The sequence below is a fragment of the Rhinopithecus roxellana genome, chromosome 1, assembly GCF_007565055.1.
Source record: "Rhinopithecus roxellana isolate Shanxi Qingling chromosome 1, ASM756505v1, whole genome shotgun sequence".
Classification (NCBI taxonomy): domain Eukaryota; kingdom Metazoa; phylum Chordata; class Mammalia; order Primates; family Cercopithecidae; genus Rhinopithecus; species Rhinopithecus roxellana.
This window is the reverse complement of record NC_044549.1, coordinates 1,976,452-1,992,107: the sequence shown is the minus strand read 5'-3', so window position 1 is coordinate 1,992,107 and position 15,656 is coordinate 1,976,452. Positions and strand designations below refer to the sequence as shown.

The 15,656-nt window shown below is 35.3% G+C and overlaps 1 protein-coding gene across 1 annotated transcript in view; it reads right to left on the bottom strand.

The window, feature by feature from the left end:
- ROBO2 (roundabout guidance receptor 2) overlaps positions 1-15,656 on the bottom strand; it is a 615,454-nt gene that overhangs the window by 33,733 nt on the left and 566,065 nt on the right. Inside the window, exons 20-22 of the mRNA XM_030939677.1 lie at positions 14,834-14,961; positions 9,592-9,873; positions 4,145-4,301 (exon numbers count right to left, since the gene is read on the bottom strand). Of these exons, the coding sequence (XP_030795537.1) occupies positions 4,145-4,301; positions 9,592-9,873; positions 14,834-14,961 (567 nt within the window). The remainder of the gene's footprint in view (positions 1-4,144; positions 4,302-9,591; positions 9,874-14,833; positions 14,962-15,656) is intronic.

Below are 15,656 nucleotides of genomic sequence, written 5' to 3'. Positions count from 1 at the left end.
GCATGGAGTATATCATATGAAGGAGAAGAATGGTCTGCTATCTCTATGGTGTTCATGTCTTAATCCATCGCAAGCAACAAATACGTAGGTTTCATGCAGTTACCAAAGATGGATGAGAAAGTAACAGATGACACTGTAAATTTTATGAAGTGTAGCTCTGTTTTTCTGGTTTCCTTCACATTTTACAGATACACATCTTATTTGAGTGACAGAATTTCAACTTTTTCTTGTAGTAACATTGAAAAAGACTGTGAAAATGCTGCTAATGCCAAACCAAAGATCTTTTGGTCAGCCTTTCTGGGAGAAGGTTTTGTTCTTTGACTTTATTGTCAGTGAACTATGAGGCATCATATTATCTGTCTTGCCTGGCAAATAATAATAAAGATGACAACAAATCAATGTTGCATGTGAATGAACCTGTAAAAGGCCAGACACAAATACCAAATTACTAATAAAAATACAATAAAGTTCAACACTGGCAGAAGCTTGCCAATCTCTAATGGCAGTAGCAAAGAAAAGCCCCACTTTTCAATTTAATTACCATTGAATTCTTCCTAGAATCATATGACTATCATAAAATGCACTGTATTTATAGCTAGGGATTAATACATTTTGACATATTTTTGTCAAGCTGAGAGAAGAATATTGATGGGATAAAGCATTGCCATCATTGCTATATTACTGAATTAACAAATAATTTTCTTCTTTGGGTAGTTGGTAACTTTTGATATTCTGATACTTTTTATTTTATTTTGATATTTATTTTGATATTGTGGGGAAAGGCTTAGAATGAAAACTGATGATAGCTAAGCTTTTTAGAAATAATACTAAATATTGTAACAAAAAACTAGAGACAATATTTTCAAGGTGATGATTACCATTAGCTAGGTATATCTCCTAAATACTTACCTTTCCTCCATCCCATTGCCATTGCTTTGTTTTATTCCCTTATCATTTACATGATATTAACCATTCTACTGTGATATTCCATGCTTTATCTACCTGCCCCAGCCTCACATCCTCCAATCCATCATCTGTACTCAAACTTCAGACTCCAATGTGACATACAAAGCTCCACAATTGGCTTCAAACATCTTCTTAGATTATCTCCTACTCTGTGCAGTTTTCAAACTCAACAAGCCTCACACATCAGTGACAAACTGATGAAGGACACAGACACGCAGTGAAGGGCAACATGAGGAGTACCACAATAGAGGAGCAAGCGTTAGGAATAACACAAACACGCAGGCAAATAACCTTCACTAAAAGAGGGTGGGAATTCAAAAGGAAGACTAATGGGGCTATTTGCTATTTCCTGTCTCCTCGTCTTTCATTGTATTATATTTATTGTCTTTTTTTTTCTTTTTTTGGTCTTTGGCCAGGGAAATTTGTCTCCATTCGCACAGAAAATCGCAACAACAGTACAATTTTGTTATAGCTGTTGACTGACAATCTATTCTCATGCTAGACCACTTTTGGACAGAGACATTTTCTTGTTATCGTTGTCCTTATTTTTGGCTCCGTGCCTGGCATCCAGCAGCTACCAAATGTTTTTCTATTATTCGTGAATAAATGATTCTAGATTCACCTCAAAACTTTACTTCTACAAGCTTTCCCCAGGCTTCCCTAGTATATATAATTGCCCCTTTCTGTAGGGAAATCATTAGTTCTTCCACATTGCTCAGCTAGGGCTTATCATACAAAATTGTGTGTGTTTGTGTGTGTGCATGTGTGTGTGTCAGGAGCAAGACAATGTTTAGTGTCTGGTCTCTAATAAGTATCAGGAGCAAAAAAAGTATCTGAAGTTTTTATATTTTGTATACCAAGAAAAGCTTAAACCTGAATTATGAAGGTTCTAAATTACAGAAAAGTTTTCTAGAAGATCAATTTTGAAGATTTCTTTTGTGAATTACTTAATATTATGAACAGTAGAATACTGTACTGTGTTCAATAATCTTTCTTTTTCAGTATCATATGGTTCACCAATTAGAAAACATAGAAGTATAAAGAATACATCAAAAAATGGACAAAATCATGCCAAAATCTATTAATTTGTATTTGTTGTTTTTATATTAACTTTAAATATGTTTTTATTATAAACAATTAAATAATAATTTTCAAGTGTCAGCCTTTTAAAAACTGAACTCAAAAAATAACGAAATTGAATTTTGTTGTCAATATTACTGACTAAGATCTAACCACTATTTTTAGTAAGAATGATAACTTTTTTTTAAGCAAATACTAGGTATTTAAGACAAACAAGAACTTGAAGGTAAGTGACTCAAAATACATATACATAAAAATAAAGTTTCCAAATATGTAGAAACAATTTTGGGTTTTATATCTTAATTATACTGAAAATAATTTGTGTTAAATCATAAAAATTTGTTCCATCTATTATTTCATGAATATTTCCAATTCCACTGCAAGATAATAAAATAAAGTGAGAAGTTTAGCATTGATTTTGAATTAATTAGTTTTATTGCAGGGGGTTACAGGAATTACTATAGTCTATGTATTATTTAGTAGACTCAGTGGGAAAAGAAAACTCCAAATTATCCACAGTTTTCATGTTATATGAGTTCAAGACTTTATGCATATAACCCTTAACAGCACTACTTTCTCTTCCCGTTTTACAAGTCCCCATTTCTGTATTCTCTGACTACACAGCTTTTGAAATGCAGATTTCTAAGCTCTGTAGTAATCTTTTCTTGTGGAATATACAGCTTTGGTTTTTCATTGTTCATGATTCATGTGACACTGACACATTTATAACATTAATACAAATTAAGATCATCTACAGAATTTTATTTTTAAGTTAGAGAAAGAGGACACAGAATATGCTTTTAGTTTCCCATTTCAAATGTGAACTTAAAAGAATTAAAATAACAATATATGCATATATGATAAGTGCCACAATCTCAGAGAGACAAATGAAGGCTTTTGGAGGGAGAGGAAGTCATAGACAAAAAATATTAGTGTGTGTGTGTATACATATATACATTGCATATATAGAGCATATGTGTATATATATTTTATTTATCAAAATGCAAATGATATCATTAAAGGAAGCTAATGTTATGACACAGAAAATTCTAGTTAGAAAAATTAATCTGAAGACCTCAAAGACAAGAGTTATGTACAAATAAAAGAGGATGAAGAAAAAATTTATGAGCATGTATATGTGATTTTTTTAAACCAAGACAAAAAAAAAAAAAACCATTATAGAAATGAATGGATTTATTTTAATATCTAAATATTTCTAAGTAAAAAAAAAAAAAATCCTGCGACAAGGAGAACTGCTTTTATCTATATTTTTAGCTTACATAAAGGCCCAGTCAAAATAAACACTGACCTGGGAATGATAAGAAAGACAAAGCATTCAGAATTATTCAACTGGAAAAGGAAACAGTATGATTTTTTGACCAGTGTTTTTTTTTTTTTTTTGAAATTAGAGGATAAAAAGTATCAGTGTCTTTGTATTTAAAATCAATTAAGGCTTAAACCAACAGAGGAAAACCCGCTCTTGTGAGACATTTGGGAAAGACTAAGGAAACCGGCCACATTTCAAGGCCCTCGAAGAAAATGCTGCGACTTAAAAAGGTTCCATTACCGAGTGTGCATCGGCTCTACAATTGCTCTGGCCCCTAAGTTCCCATCGGAGCTGATGATTAAAGTTCTACCCACTGGCCAGGTCCCTACAATTATCCCATTGTGATGGAGCTCTGCAGTGGCGCCCTGCTACGGCCAGGCATCAAGTCATTAGAGAACTGCAAGGGATGATGAAGCAGGTTATTTTAATTCCCTTTTCAGCCCTTCTCAGGAGTGGCTCTTTAGTTCACAGAGCTGTGGGTACTTGCTTTCAAACTAACAAGCAATATTATAAATGGAGGCTGCATTATCATGATTGCAGACAATCTAAGGCACTTGAAGGCCAAGGATTCTCAGTCCTCAATATGTGCTGTTTTGTATTTACCAGCAAAAAATATATAGACAGCGCAAACAATAAAAGAGGGGAAAATGCAATGAACATGGTGGTGGGGGCCAAAGGAAACAGTAAGAGAACATAAGATGATGGCAAAAAGGAACAACAGAGACGAGAGGAGAGCCCTGGCCATTTTGTTAGTATATGAAATATCTTTACCCATTTTCTTGTTGTTCCGCCGCATAGTGTTCCAGCTCTGTACCAGGAAGAGGCTGGACTGGGGGAGGAGGTAGAGGGACATTGGCCCAAGTGGATCCATTGTTTTTCTGTGGTTTAGAAGAGTTTTTATTTTTCTTCTTTTTTCCACCTTTCCCACCTGAAAGTAATAACGTATTTATTCAGAGATGCCAAATAGCAGAATAAATAGAATACATCAGACGTCAAGATGTATTTGTGTTTCAAAACACCAGAATCAGTGTGTTGGAGTTGTTAAAAGCTATAAACAATGAAATGATATAATCAGAAAAACATTTTTATAAATCACTCAAAATGATACTGTTTTTTTTTTTTCCCCCAGTGCATTAACAGCAGAGCCGAATAAACCAAAAACATGGCTGCTGTATCAAAAGCATGCTTATTGATTTATTCACATCTGCTGCCTTCACATTTTCATTGTTAGAGGAAATAATGGGCCATAACAAATTCTTTTAAATGTCAAATTTTAGTACACTTATAATGCTCTTTTGCATAATCTCTCTCAGTGGAAAATGCAAGGTGTAAGGATCTAGGCTAAACTTTTCCCTTAGAATGTATTCAATTTAATTAATCCAGGAAGGGTACCAATTTTTATCTCAAAAGTAACTGATAAAAATCAATCAGCTACAATCGAGAAAATACCTGTAAATACTTTCCGAAGACACATTTTATAGACTTTTTAACTAATGAATGGCACAATTATTTTTGCATATGTGAATAGTTCTTAGCTATTTTAAGCATAACATAACATTCCAAAAAGGAGGAAAAATTAATACAGTAATCAGTTTCAGTAGCATTGCATTACAAATGAATTCATGCGCAAAACATGAGAAGAAAGTAAGCTGGCAGCATATGAGCCATATCTAGGATTACATGGAGCTTAATGAAATATAAAAAATACAATTTATCATTTGGACAGTGCCATGGTTTTTACTCTTCAAAAATTAAGTAGATAAAGCTTCTTCCTTAAAAGTGGACCACAGTTAGATGAGGAACGAGCACTTCTTGGATCAGAATAACAAAGGACGTTTCAGGGGACATTATGTAACTTCTGTGACTCCCACCACAGCCTACAGCAGTATCTGCCAAAAATCTTACTGATCCTTCGGACTTCATCTTTCTGGAACCACAAGTTGTGAGCAAAAACTATTTGAAGCAGGGCTATTTAGCAATATATGATAGTATCACTAGAAGCCTACTTCTCTCCTTACTTCTACCAATTACTCATCTGCATCAGCCACATCGAATATTATGTAATTTAACAGGAACATATTTGAGCACCGGGAAGTGATAAAACTGTTAAACTAGATATATACTTTATTGCCAGTTATAAAATTGTGTATGTTTTCCACATAGCATGTGCACCTTCGCACACATTTCGAAGAACATCCCTGCACACAAATTGCTTTCACCTTGACTTTTATTGTACTTGTTTGGTAGAATAAAAGATTTTAGGAGGAAGGAGAGCAGATATCCTTTGCTTAGAGGATAAGTTTCGCATCTGGGTTTACAGACCAGCTTCCCACTTACTGGATAAGTTACTCAATAGTTACTGCCTACATTTTCGCACATGTGAAACAGATATCGAGTTACTACTTCTGTGAGTTACTTTGAGAATTACAAGAGACAATGCATATCAACTACTCAGAATGGACAGAACTTTCAATAAATGCCACTCATTTGTGTTCTTTCTTTCCCATATCCTCTATCTTAGAGCAAACCCAGCTCCTCTTATTTCTAAAGCTTTCTTTATTCGCAACTTCTCCAGGCCCCATGAGTATCCCACAAACAGCCTGACTCTCAGAATAAGAATAAACTTGCTTGAATATAAATCTGTAATGTTTGTCTTTAAGGTAGACGAACCTTCATCCTTTGTTTCCTGATGAGTCAGCAAAATTACAACACAGGAACCATTTCTTCTGTTGTAGTATCAGAACTCTATTTCAGTGATTAAAAGGGGACTAGATTGGGCTATTTGTCTTCCACAGCTTTCTCTCTAGTTGCACCTCCTTTATTCCTGATTTATTTAAAAATATACAGCACCTTTCGTTTTCCATAGTACTTTTAGAAATGTTAGGTGGTCACCACCAGAACTGAGTAACAGAAACAGACAAGTTCGTGCATCTCTGTTTTATCAATGAAGCAATTGAGGTGCAGTCTGAGTGTCACGTGGTCCATATTCACCCAGTAAAAGAAAAATCAGATTTCAGAGTGCAGCAGCTTTCTTTACTGGAAATTACTACTTCTAGAGCCCTGAATTCTGCTGAAGTCATTGTCCAAAGTTCAAGAAAGCCATTCATTACCTACTCTTCCAAACATATTTAAAAATGTATTTTGGAAACAGGGGCGATTCACAGAAGACGTGTGAGGGCTTTCTATCCACCAATCACTTTCTCTTCTTTTGAGGAACTTTCTGCTCTCTCATTAAGGGCAGTGCATGTAGGATTACAAATCAACACACCTGACTTCTTTTAGCCGTGAGCAGTGGTAGGTTCACAGCATGGTGGAGAGCATACGACAGAACCAAATCCACTTACATTCTCTGAGATCTGAACCTTGAGTGAAGTAAGCCACAGTCTGTTGCTGTTACTTGCAAACAAAGAACCTTCAATCATTTTAAGGTGGGAATTGCCTATATTATCTTTTAAGGGAGTGTATTTTAATGACTTACATATATAAATTCTTTAATTTGTGTATATATTAATATATATGTATATATATACTTTTTTTCCTTGAGACGGGGTCTCACTGTGTCACCCAGGTGGAGTGCAGTAGTGCAATCACATCCACTGCAGCCTCAACCTCTCAGGCTCAAGCATCCTTCTACCCCAGCCTCTCAAGTACCTAGGAATACAGTCAAGTGCCATCATGCTTGACTAATTTTTGTATTTTTTTTAAGAGATGGGGTTTCACCATGTTGCCCAGGCTGGTGATTTTATATTTTTAATGGTTAGATTTTTAATGGAAGTGCTCAGAACTTATGTATTGAATAAATATTAAGTGTTTCAAAGAGGGTGACACACTCACTCAAATAATTCAGAAATGTCCACTTTTATCACTGTGATTATTTTAAATTGCTTACATTGCTATGCACAAATTAGGAAAATCTTATAATACCATATGACTAGCTCTCCACAGGGTGGTTTGATCTTAAATTTAAGTCTTAGGAAACACACCTGTGATTATAAGCATAAGACAAAACCCTAATATTAAACTCAATTGAGCTAAACTAAAAAGAGAATAATCACTTCACTCTCACCTACTAAAGAACGCTTTCTATGATCGATTTAAGTAATTTTGTATTCAAATGTAGATGAAGTAGTTAATATAATTCATAGATATATGTAAATGTCACTCAGGAGATTAATGGATTTGAAAAAGCACTAAGCACTATTGTGAATTGTGTTCTGCTTACAATCACTCAAAAGACAACTTTTACAACTTGGTGGTAGCAATCAACACATATAGAATACTTAAAGAAAGAAAGATTTTTAAAAGTCTTATGTAATCCATGGATTATAGTATATAGATTTATTTTTACATACTGCATGTGACTTTGCATATCTTTAATGAAATAAAAAGGAAGCCCAGGATAAATTACTTTTTAATTATTCAGAACACTTGTGAGACTTATTATGAAGAAATGGCAGTCTAAATGACACATAAGGTCATTACAAAAGTTCTCCTGTATTATTAAACCCGTTTAAATTCATAACAGATGTTTAAAATGTTCTGGATTCTATCATATAGCTAATTCTACCAACAGGCAAGAAGAGCAAATGACCCATTTTGAAGGGAAGAGGGAGCATTCACATGTTCAGACTGAAAGGGTTCCATCTCCTGAGGAAAAGTGATTTAGAAAATGTTACCCCTAATGATGTGGAAAGTTTAACTCTTTATGGCTTTGATGCCTGGTAGCCTGTGACATGCCATAATACACTCTAGTCTTTTACAAATAACCTGTAATTAAAAAAATAAAACAAAAGCTCAGTACAAACAAATAGCATACAGTTAATTCGAACAAATTCGACAAGTGGGGTCATGGAATAAATTAGAAATGCACAAAGTCATCAGCCATACAATGTAGATGTCATGGTTGAAAGTTAGAGTGTGTCTACTACAACCTCCTCATTTTACAGGTAAGGATCTTTGGGCCAGGAAAATTTCACGCATAAGTCATTGCAATAGGTATATCTTTTTGTCCAGTAAAGGTGTTTCTTTCTATTTGTGCTATGTGATACCGACATTATAGATTGTCAGTTCATCTGATATATCTCAAATACATATTAAAATGTATACCATAAAAGAATTATCAATATCAAAGATTGTATGATTTTTTGGAAATTAAATATTAATTTCCCCTATTAACTTTCTTGTACAGTGCAGTAGAATACCATTCAATAGATAACAAATCCTATTATATGGTATTTTGAAATCGTGTCCAAAAATAGGAGGTCACATCACTGATATACTAATATTCTGAAGCACTCCAAAATCATTTTCATTTTAGTTGAATTCATCTTTTGGTATTTATAACATGGAATTGATTTTCATGTATGATCTTTTTATCACAAAATTCTCTTTACTCTGTTCTTTAATGAATCGTATTTAGTAGAATGGCATAATTTTTCTTTACATATATCCTCATAGAGTCAGTATATAAAAGGGGACAGTGATTTTTCTCTTCCCTTTTATCCCACCAAGGCATGATTTCATTAGCATAAACTGTTGCCATTTGACAGATAAATGCCTGACAGTGAGCTGTGATTCAGTATATCTTCATGGTTGTTAGGAACACAGGTCATATGCTGGTGACAAACAAATATTTCTCCTTACGGTGATGAGACCAACCTGAGAGACTGCCACTCCTTTCTGAGCTGTTGTGAGAGCTGGTGGTGCTGAAATCCTGAGACTGGTTGTGTGGCATTCTATTAGACAATCCCTCAGCCAATCGGTAGTCAGGAATGTAAAGTAAGGCTAAGGGTTAAAGGGCAGAGGTCACAGTGGCATCATGTGATTAGTTCACAGCACAAGCCCATGCAGAACATGCAGTTAGCAACTCAGAAGCAGATGTGGGAGAGTGGAGGAATGTTTTGTCTACCCTGTCCTAATGAAAGTAGAGATGGATTGTTGATCATTATGTTGAAAAAGAGCTAAAAGATGAAACCGATTGGCATTCGTGTGTGGTGGAGGTGGCGGTGGTGGTGGTGGTGGAGGTGGTGGTGGAGGTGGTGGTGGCGGTGGTGGTGGTGGTAGGAATTATTCAAGTTACTGGAAACATGCCGATATCTTTTTTTAGTTTAGGTGGTAAACCTGGTAATGAATCACTAAGTCGAACAACAAATACTAATTTCTATCTCATGCACAAATGCTATGAAAATAACTCCTCAGGAAACAAAAACCTGACTCACCGTTGTTACCTTTGTTCTGATCAGGTAGAGAATAACCGAATCCCATCAGATCTGTTTTTTGCTGAATTGAGCTTTTCCACTGTGGATCAGGCAGATCGACAGCCAATTCATGTATGCTGTTGGAATGCAAGATCTGTGTCGTGGCGTATGGGGTGGCCTGTGTTATCTGGCTGGAACTGTTGTAGGTGGTTTTGGTGGTGAAGTCAATGCTGCTGTAAATGGCTCCATCTGAGAGCATTGTTGCTGTTTTATCCCCTTGGCCTGGAACTGGTGGCAGCACATCTGTGGTGCGGTGAACATAGGGAAATGAAACAATGTAATGAGGCACCGGAAGCCCAAACAATCAGGATTGAAGATGAAAAATAAGTGTGTCACACTGCACGTTTGCATTTCAGCTGAGATGGGCTTCATGAGCCACTGAAGGGTAGATGATGTACAACCATCGCCAAGCTATCAGCCTCAGTGACAGGCAGGCCTACTGCTCGCCCTTCACGTCTCACTGCTTAAAACACCCTTCCCCCCATTTTCTTTAACCATGAATGAGACGGTTGGCATACTTCACTACTGAAAAATGCTTTCAGTTGTTCACTCTGTTTTAGAGCCAAGGAAAGTGTTAGCACTTTACAGTAGCAATGATAGTGAATCCACAACCCACAGATGAAAAACGTCTCTTTATCCCAAGAGACGTGGACGACAACTGCTGAATATATGCTAACATTTCCAAAATTATACCCCACTGACTATCAAGCACATTTTTTGAAGTTATAACTTGCCACTTATTGGTGTAATTTCATTGCTCCAGAAATGGAGAATGCATTCTTTTTTCTTGAATAACAAAGGAAAATTTTCATGTATAAGTCATTTGCACAATATGGCAGAATTTAACTATAGAAAGCCCATTCTCTGTGATCGGTGACTTTAATTTATGCTATCAGCTCCGAACCAGAGAATGACTGTTTCATGTTGTAACACAGCTAGAGTAAAATTAAACTTCAGGAACAACACTGAATATCAATTAGTCCATTTTTCATCCTGGTATGCTGAATTATTTCTACATGATGCTTTATAATTCAGAACCTCCGCCTCTCTCCTGAGCTCCTATTTCCCCTTTTTGGAAGAAAGATACCGAGTGAATCTAAAATAGAAATCACTAAATAACACTATTTTTAATCATGTATAGTTAAAATGAATCTAATTATTATATAGTACATTTTAAAATAACCTATCTTCTGAAAGCTTCATTTCATGGGACTTGAGGTCATGAAATCACTTCATTCTTTCATTAGAGGACATGTTCAGCTATCTTAAAACTTTTAGATTAGCTGACACTCAATAGTACCTGAAATAACAATTCTTATAGAAATATTACTTTTGCTTTTGAATTTCACCCAAGCTAAAAACTGTCTTCTTTAGCAACTGTAGAAAGAAATGTAGACTGTATTTTGTACACTGCATAACTTAAATCTTTATGAAGGTTTTGAAGTTTGGAACTTGTTTTATAATTGAGTGGATATATACTTAAGATATTGAAGTAAGTATCTTAAATGTATATCAGGGAAATTGTTAAACATATTTAAACTTATAATATTTCACCAGGTTGTATGAGCAAGTAACATTATTTTTGAATTTCAGAACTTCACAACTACTTTCTTGCCTTTCTTTCTTTGAGCTATGTACTAATTACAAAATTTGATGTTAAGCATACTGCATTCTCAAGTGTTAATATTATTTTTATTTCTCAAAACCTTTTAAGATGTAGTATATCCAAATTGGTGAAAATATATCCTTCACTCTGGGTGGTTTTTCAGACTTTCGTTTCTGCCGCTTCCACCATGTCCTTCACTGATGAATATTAAGTGAATATACATGATTCCCCAACGTGGGCTCCAATTTCACACACTTTGAATTTAAAGTTCTCCAAAGCTTTAGATGTGGATTGCAAGCCATTTCAATGGCAAGCTTTTCAAATGACTGTGTGCTCAAATGTTAAACAATGAAGAAAAGTGGTCCAAGAATCTAATCCTACATAATATTGCTATACAACTAATGCTATGGCTCTGGAAATTGAAGCTCTCCTCTCCCTGCTAGATAAAATTATAGTCAGCCTTTAAGTCTAAGTGCTTCTGTATTGATTTTTAGGCTGCACATTGTCTTCAAATATGATTTGATCATCCCTACATTTTCAAAAAATAAACTGAATTATATTCTAACATCGAAATATTGGACTATTGCACATGAATATTTGGATGTTAAGGAGAGTCCTATAATATCAGATGATTTGGAACTCTGGGCCGGCCTTTCTCCCAAAAGCCTAGACCGAAATAGGTGATGCCATCTTTAGCAGTTCTTTTTTCCATTTCCATTGATCGCAGTCCCCACCTACCAATCCTTAATGTTTTAGACTGTCTGACTAGGGCTTGTTAACACTTGTGTTTGAAACCGATAAGTTATAGAAAGCCTTCCTCCACTTGGAATTGGTAATTCATTCTGTAGTTTTTCAGCACCTTGGTTATACTTGTACTCACATTTATTTCCTTTTGTTTTATATAATTATCTGTATGAATGACTGTCTCCTTCACTGCATCATAAAGTCACTTGAAGACAGGAGCATATGGGATTTATGTCTGCATTTTCATAATTGCTCACCCAGTGTTTTGAAGAGAGTAAGCACTTGCTGACTTGAATGATTAAATAAATTTTTGATGGTTTGCTTTGATAAAATGTGGATTTATGCTATAATTAGTAACTTTATTATTCTAAGGACTATTTTTATTACATTCAAACATTTATTGTCATTTTATTCTTAAAGGGAAAATGTCAGTATCCATCCTTATTCTTCCAAGTGAATATGGTTATATAGTCATACATGTGAATCCACCTTTACAACAGAAAGCAGAGTTTTCTACAACCAGATCTCAAATTATTTGTCTTCAGAAATCTTAGTTTATTGTGCCTTAACATGGAAATATGATTATCTATTTCATACATTAGTATGCAAGTAAAATGAATTAAAATATACAAAAAAATTTTAACAGTATTTCTGGCACATAGTAAATGCTTAAAATGACTATCACATGGATAAGGGATACAGTCAACCCTACAGAAATGTTGTCTTGGCCTTGCTGTTCATCTGAGATATTTCACATTGTGAAAATGGAAGAAAAACCTTGCAAATCTCCAAGTGTACCTTTTTGTTAAATTTGACTGAGACATTTTAGATGTCAAGGTAGCCTGTGGAAACTGAAAATTCATTTTCTCCATCTGTAAGCATTTACTTCTTGATAAAACAGTAGCATGTCATATTATTTCAATAAGAATACAAGAGGTCAAAGAGGCAGTTATTCCTTGACTGATAGAAGCTGTGGGAACAGAATTCCTTTTGACAAAATCAGTTTACATAGCAGGGGAGGGACATTTTTGTTTCCTGATGAGCAGGTGCTCAGGCACAGAAACTACCCACGGCAAAGTGATAGCCTACAGGTGCTCACAGTCAGGTCACTTAGGGGAGGAGGCCACTGCCAGAGTCTCTGGGCAAATGAGAGTCCTAAGTGGGGTGTGTTGGCTTACAGAAATGGAAGAGGAAGCTGAGGAGTCATGTAACTTACTTTCCATTCTCTCACTCCACTCATGCCTGGTCATTGATGGTATGCCAAGCTTTGTGCTAAATATATATATATATATATATTCCCCTTCTCATAGTTGGTACTGACAGAATGCAGAGTTATGCAATAATTAGTAGCTTCATTATTTGAAATGCAATTTTAAATATAGTCAAACATAGTGGTAATCCATTCTTAAAGAGAAAATGCTATGAATATTCTTCTCAGTCAATCTGGTTATATACTTATGCATATGAAATCAACCCATCGAGGCTTATAATGGACTCAGAAAAATTTAACAGAGCCCTGAGCCTCCTTCATTAATTCTAAAAGTCCTGAAATCTTACAGCGAATTCATACAGCTTTGCTTGGATCACAGCACTATTCTAATTAATCACTCTAATTTTCTACTGTTACTCCATTCTTCATCCAGCAGCAGGCTGGATGACTTAAAACAGTACTTGGAGCCCAGCATTCTCCTGTTAAAAATCCATCAACGGCTTCTGATAACCCTCTGAACGAAGCCTAAACTCTGTATGTGACTTAAAAGGTCCTTTGTTAGCTATCCTTCTATGTTTCTTACCATTTCTGCTTCCTCGTACTTTATACTCAAGTCATTAGGAAATTCCTGCATTTCTCAAGTAGGTCAATGTCTCTTTTATTTCTGGAACTTAAAATAGAGCAATTTCTTTTCTACACACTTTTTTTTTTTCATACTTTTGACTCATTTTTAAGCTTGCTTCAGGTATCAACTTAAATAATACTCTGTTCATGGAGCTTTCTTACTCCCACTTGGTAGACATCCCATGTGGGGTTCTGGAAAGGCAGTTGAAGTATATTTAATGTCTGTATAATCTTCCACCAATGGAAAACTCACATGAACCTGCCAAGCCACACTGAGATCAGAGAGCTCCCTACTCCTCTCATCATTCTCTAAACAAAGCTCTCTCGTATTGACTGGATGAAAAGGTGAAGGCAGGGGAAGGTGGTAGTTTTTTGCAGTAGGTTACTTCTGTCTCCTTACAAACCCACAGGGAGAGGACTTTGGCACCACATTTTGAAGGCTTTAGCATGTCATCTACCTCGTACTTTTTTGTCTTTTTTTTTGGATACCAGTTATTAATTGTGGAACTACAGAAAAGTTCTCTCTCAACATGTTATATTGACTTAATTGTCTATTTCTTACATGACATATTATATGAGGGCAAGGACCATCTTTTTTATATCAATATTAGATTCTGCGGTCTACCATAGCGCCAAGTACACAGGAGATGCTCAATAAATACATGTTAAATGAGAAAGAGAAGGGAAACCTCTAGTCCAAAACCATAAGCCCTAGTTAGCAAAATAGATTTCTGAGTTCAGTAATCTTGTACTAGTAATCCTGCAAACAAATATATTATAAATATTTATCATCTTGGTTAGTAATAGCTTCCTTAAAAGTTTGGTTTTATTCAAGGTAATAAAGACAAAATAGTTTTACATTAAAATATTTAGCAAATGTACAGCACTGTTGGTGCATATGTTTCATTAACTTTAATTATGAGAGTAAATATTCTCTGATATGTCTCTTTAAAAAAAATCCAGGAAGGCCAAAAAAAGAGAGAGAACTCAAATAATAGTATTTATAAAACACAACTTACCTCCACGGCCAAAATTTCCAATATCATTTGGGCCACTATTACTATTATTTACTGGCAAGCTTGTGGCTGGCCAAGAATCAGCAAGCCATGGATAGCTGGGATCACCAGCATTTAGAAGACCTGGACGGCTAAAACAGAGATGACAAGGAAATCAATACATGGAGCTCAATGCAAGATTTTGACACCCATCTCATGCAATATAAAGGGTTAAGAAATTGAAGATATTAATTGACTTCAAATTAATATATGTAGACTCCCTAGAATTAAATAACGCCAGCAATTCATTAAGGCTATACATAGATTAACAGTGGACACAGGGAGTCCTTGCCCGGGATTCTGTCCATGTCCAAACAAATTCAGGTGTCTGCCCTGAAACTGGTAGGAATCAGTAACATACTAGGATTCCAAAACAAGGTTTGATGATAAATTGGCACCTCAAGGGAACAACTGCTCAAAGTGACTTCTCTATGTCAGCCATTTCTAAAACTTTGGGCTATTCCTTCCTCAATTCCTGCAGCTCCCTTATATATCTGTCCCCTCTAGGCTGTAACCCTTGTTACGACCCTTCACGCTTGATCTGGAGGCGAGGAACGAGGAACTTAGCGAAATTAATGAACAGTATTTATACTCTCCATCAATAGCACATTTCCAAGTTCTAAACTGCAAAATATCAAGGGCATAGTAAGGGTGTTTTTTTTTAAGGTAATAAAAGATACACTGTGATCTGAGCCAGCATGTGAGTCTAGTCTACGAGGAAAATTTCCTTTACATCATATTTAATAAAGAACTCCCTTCTTTAATATAAAAGATGGGATTCTGATTC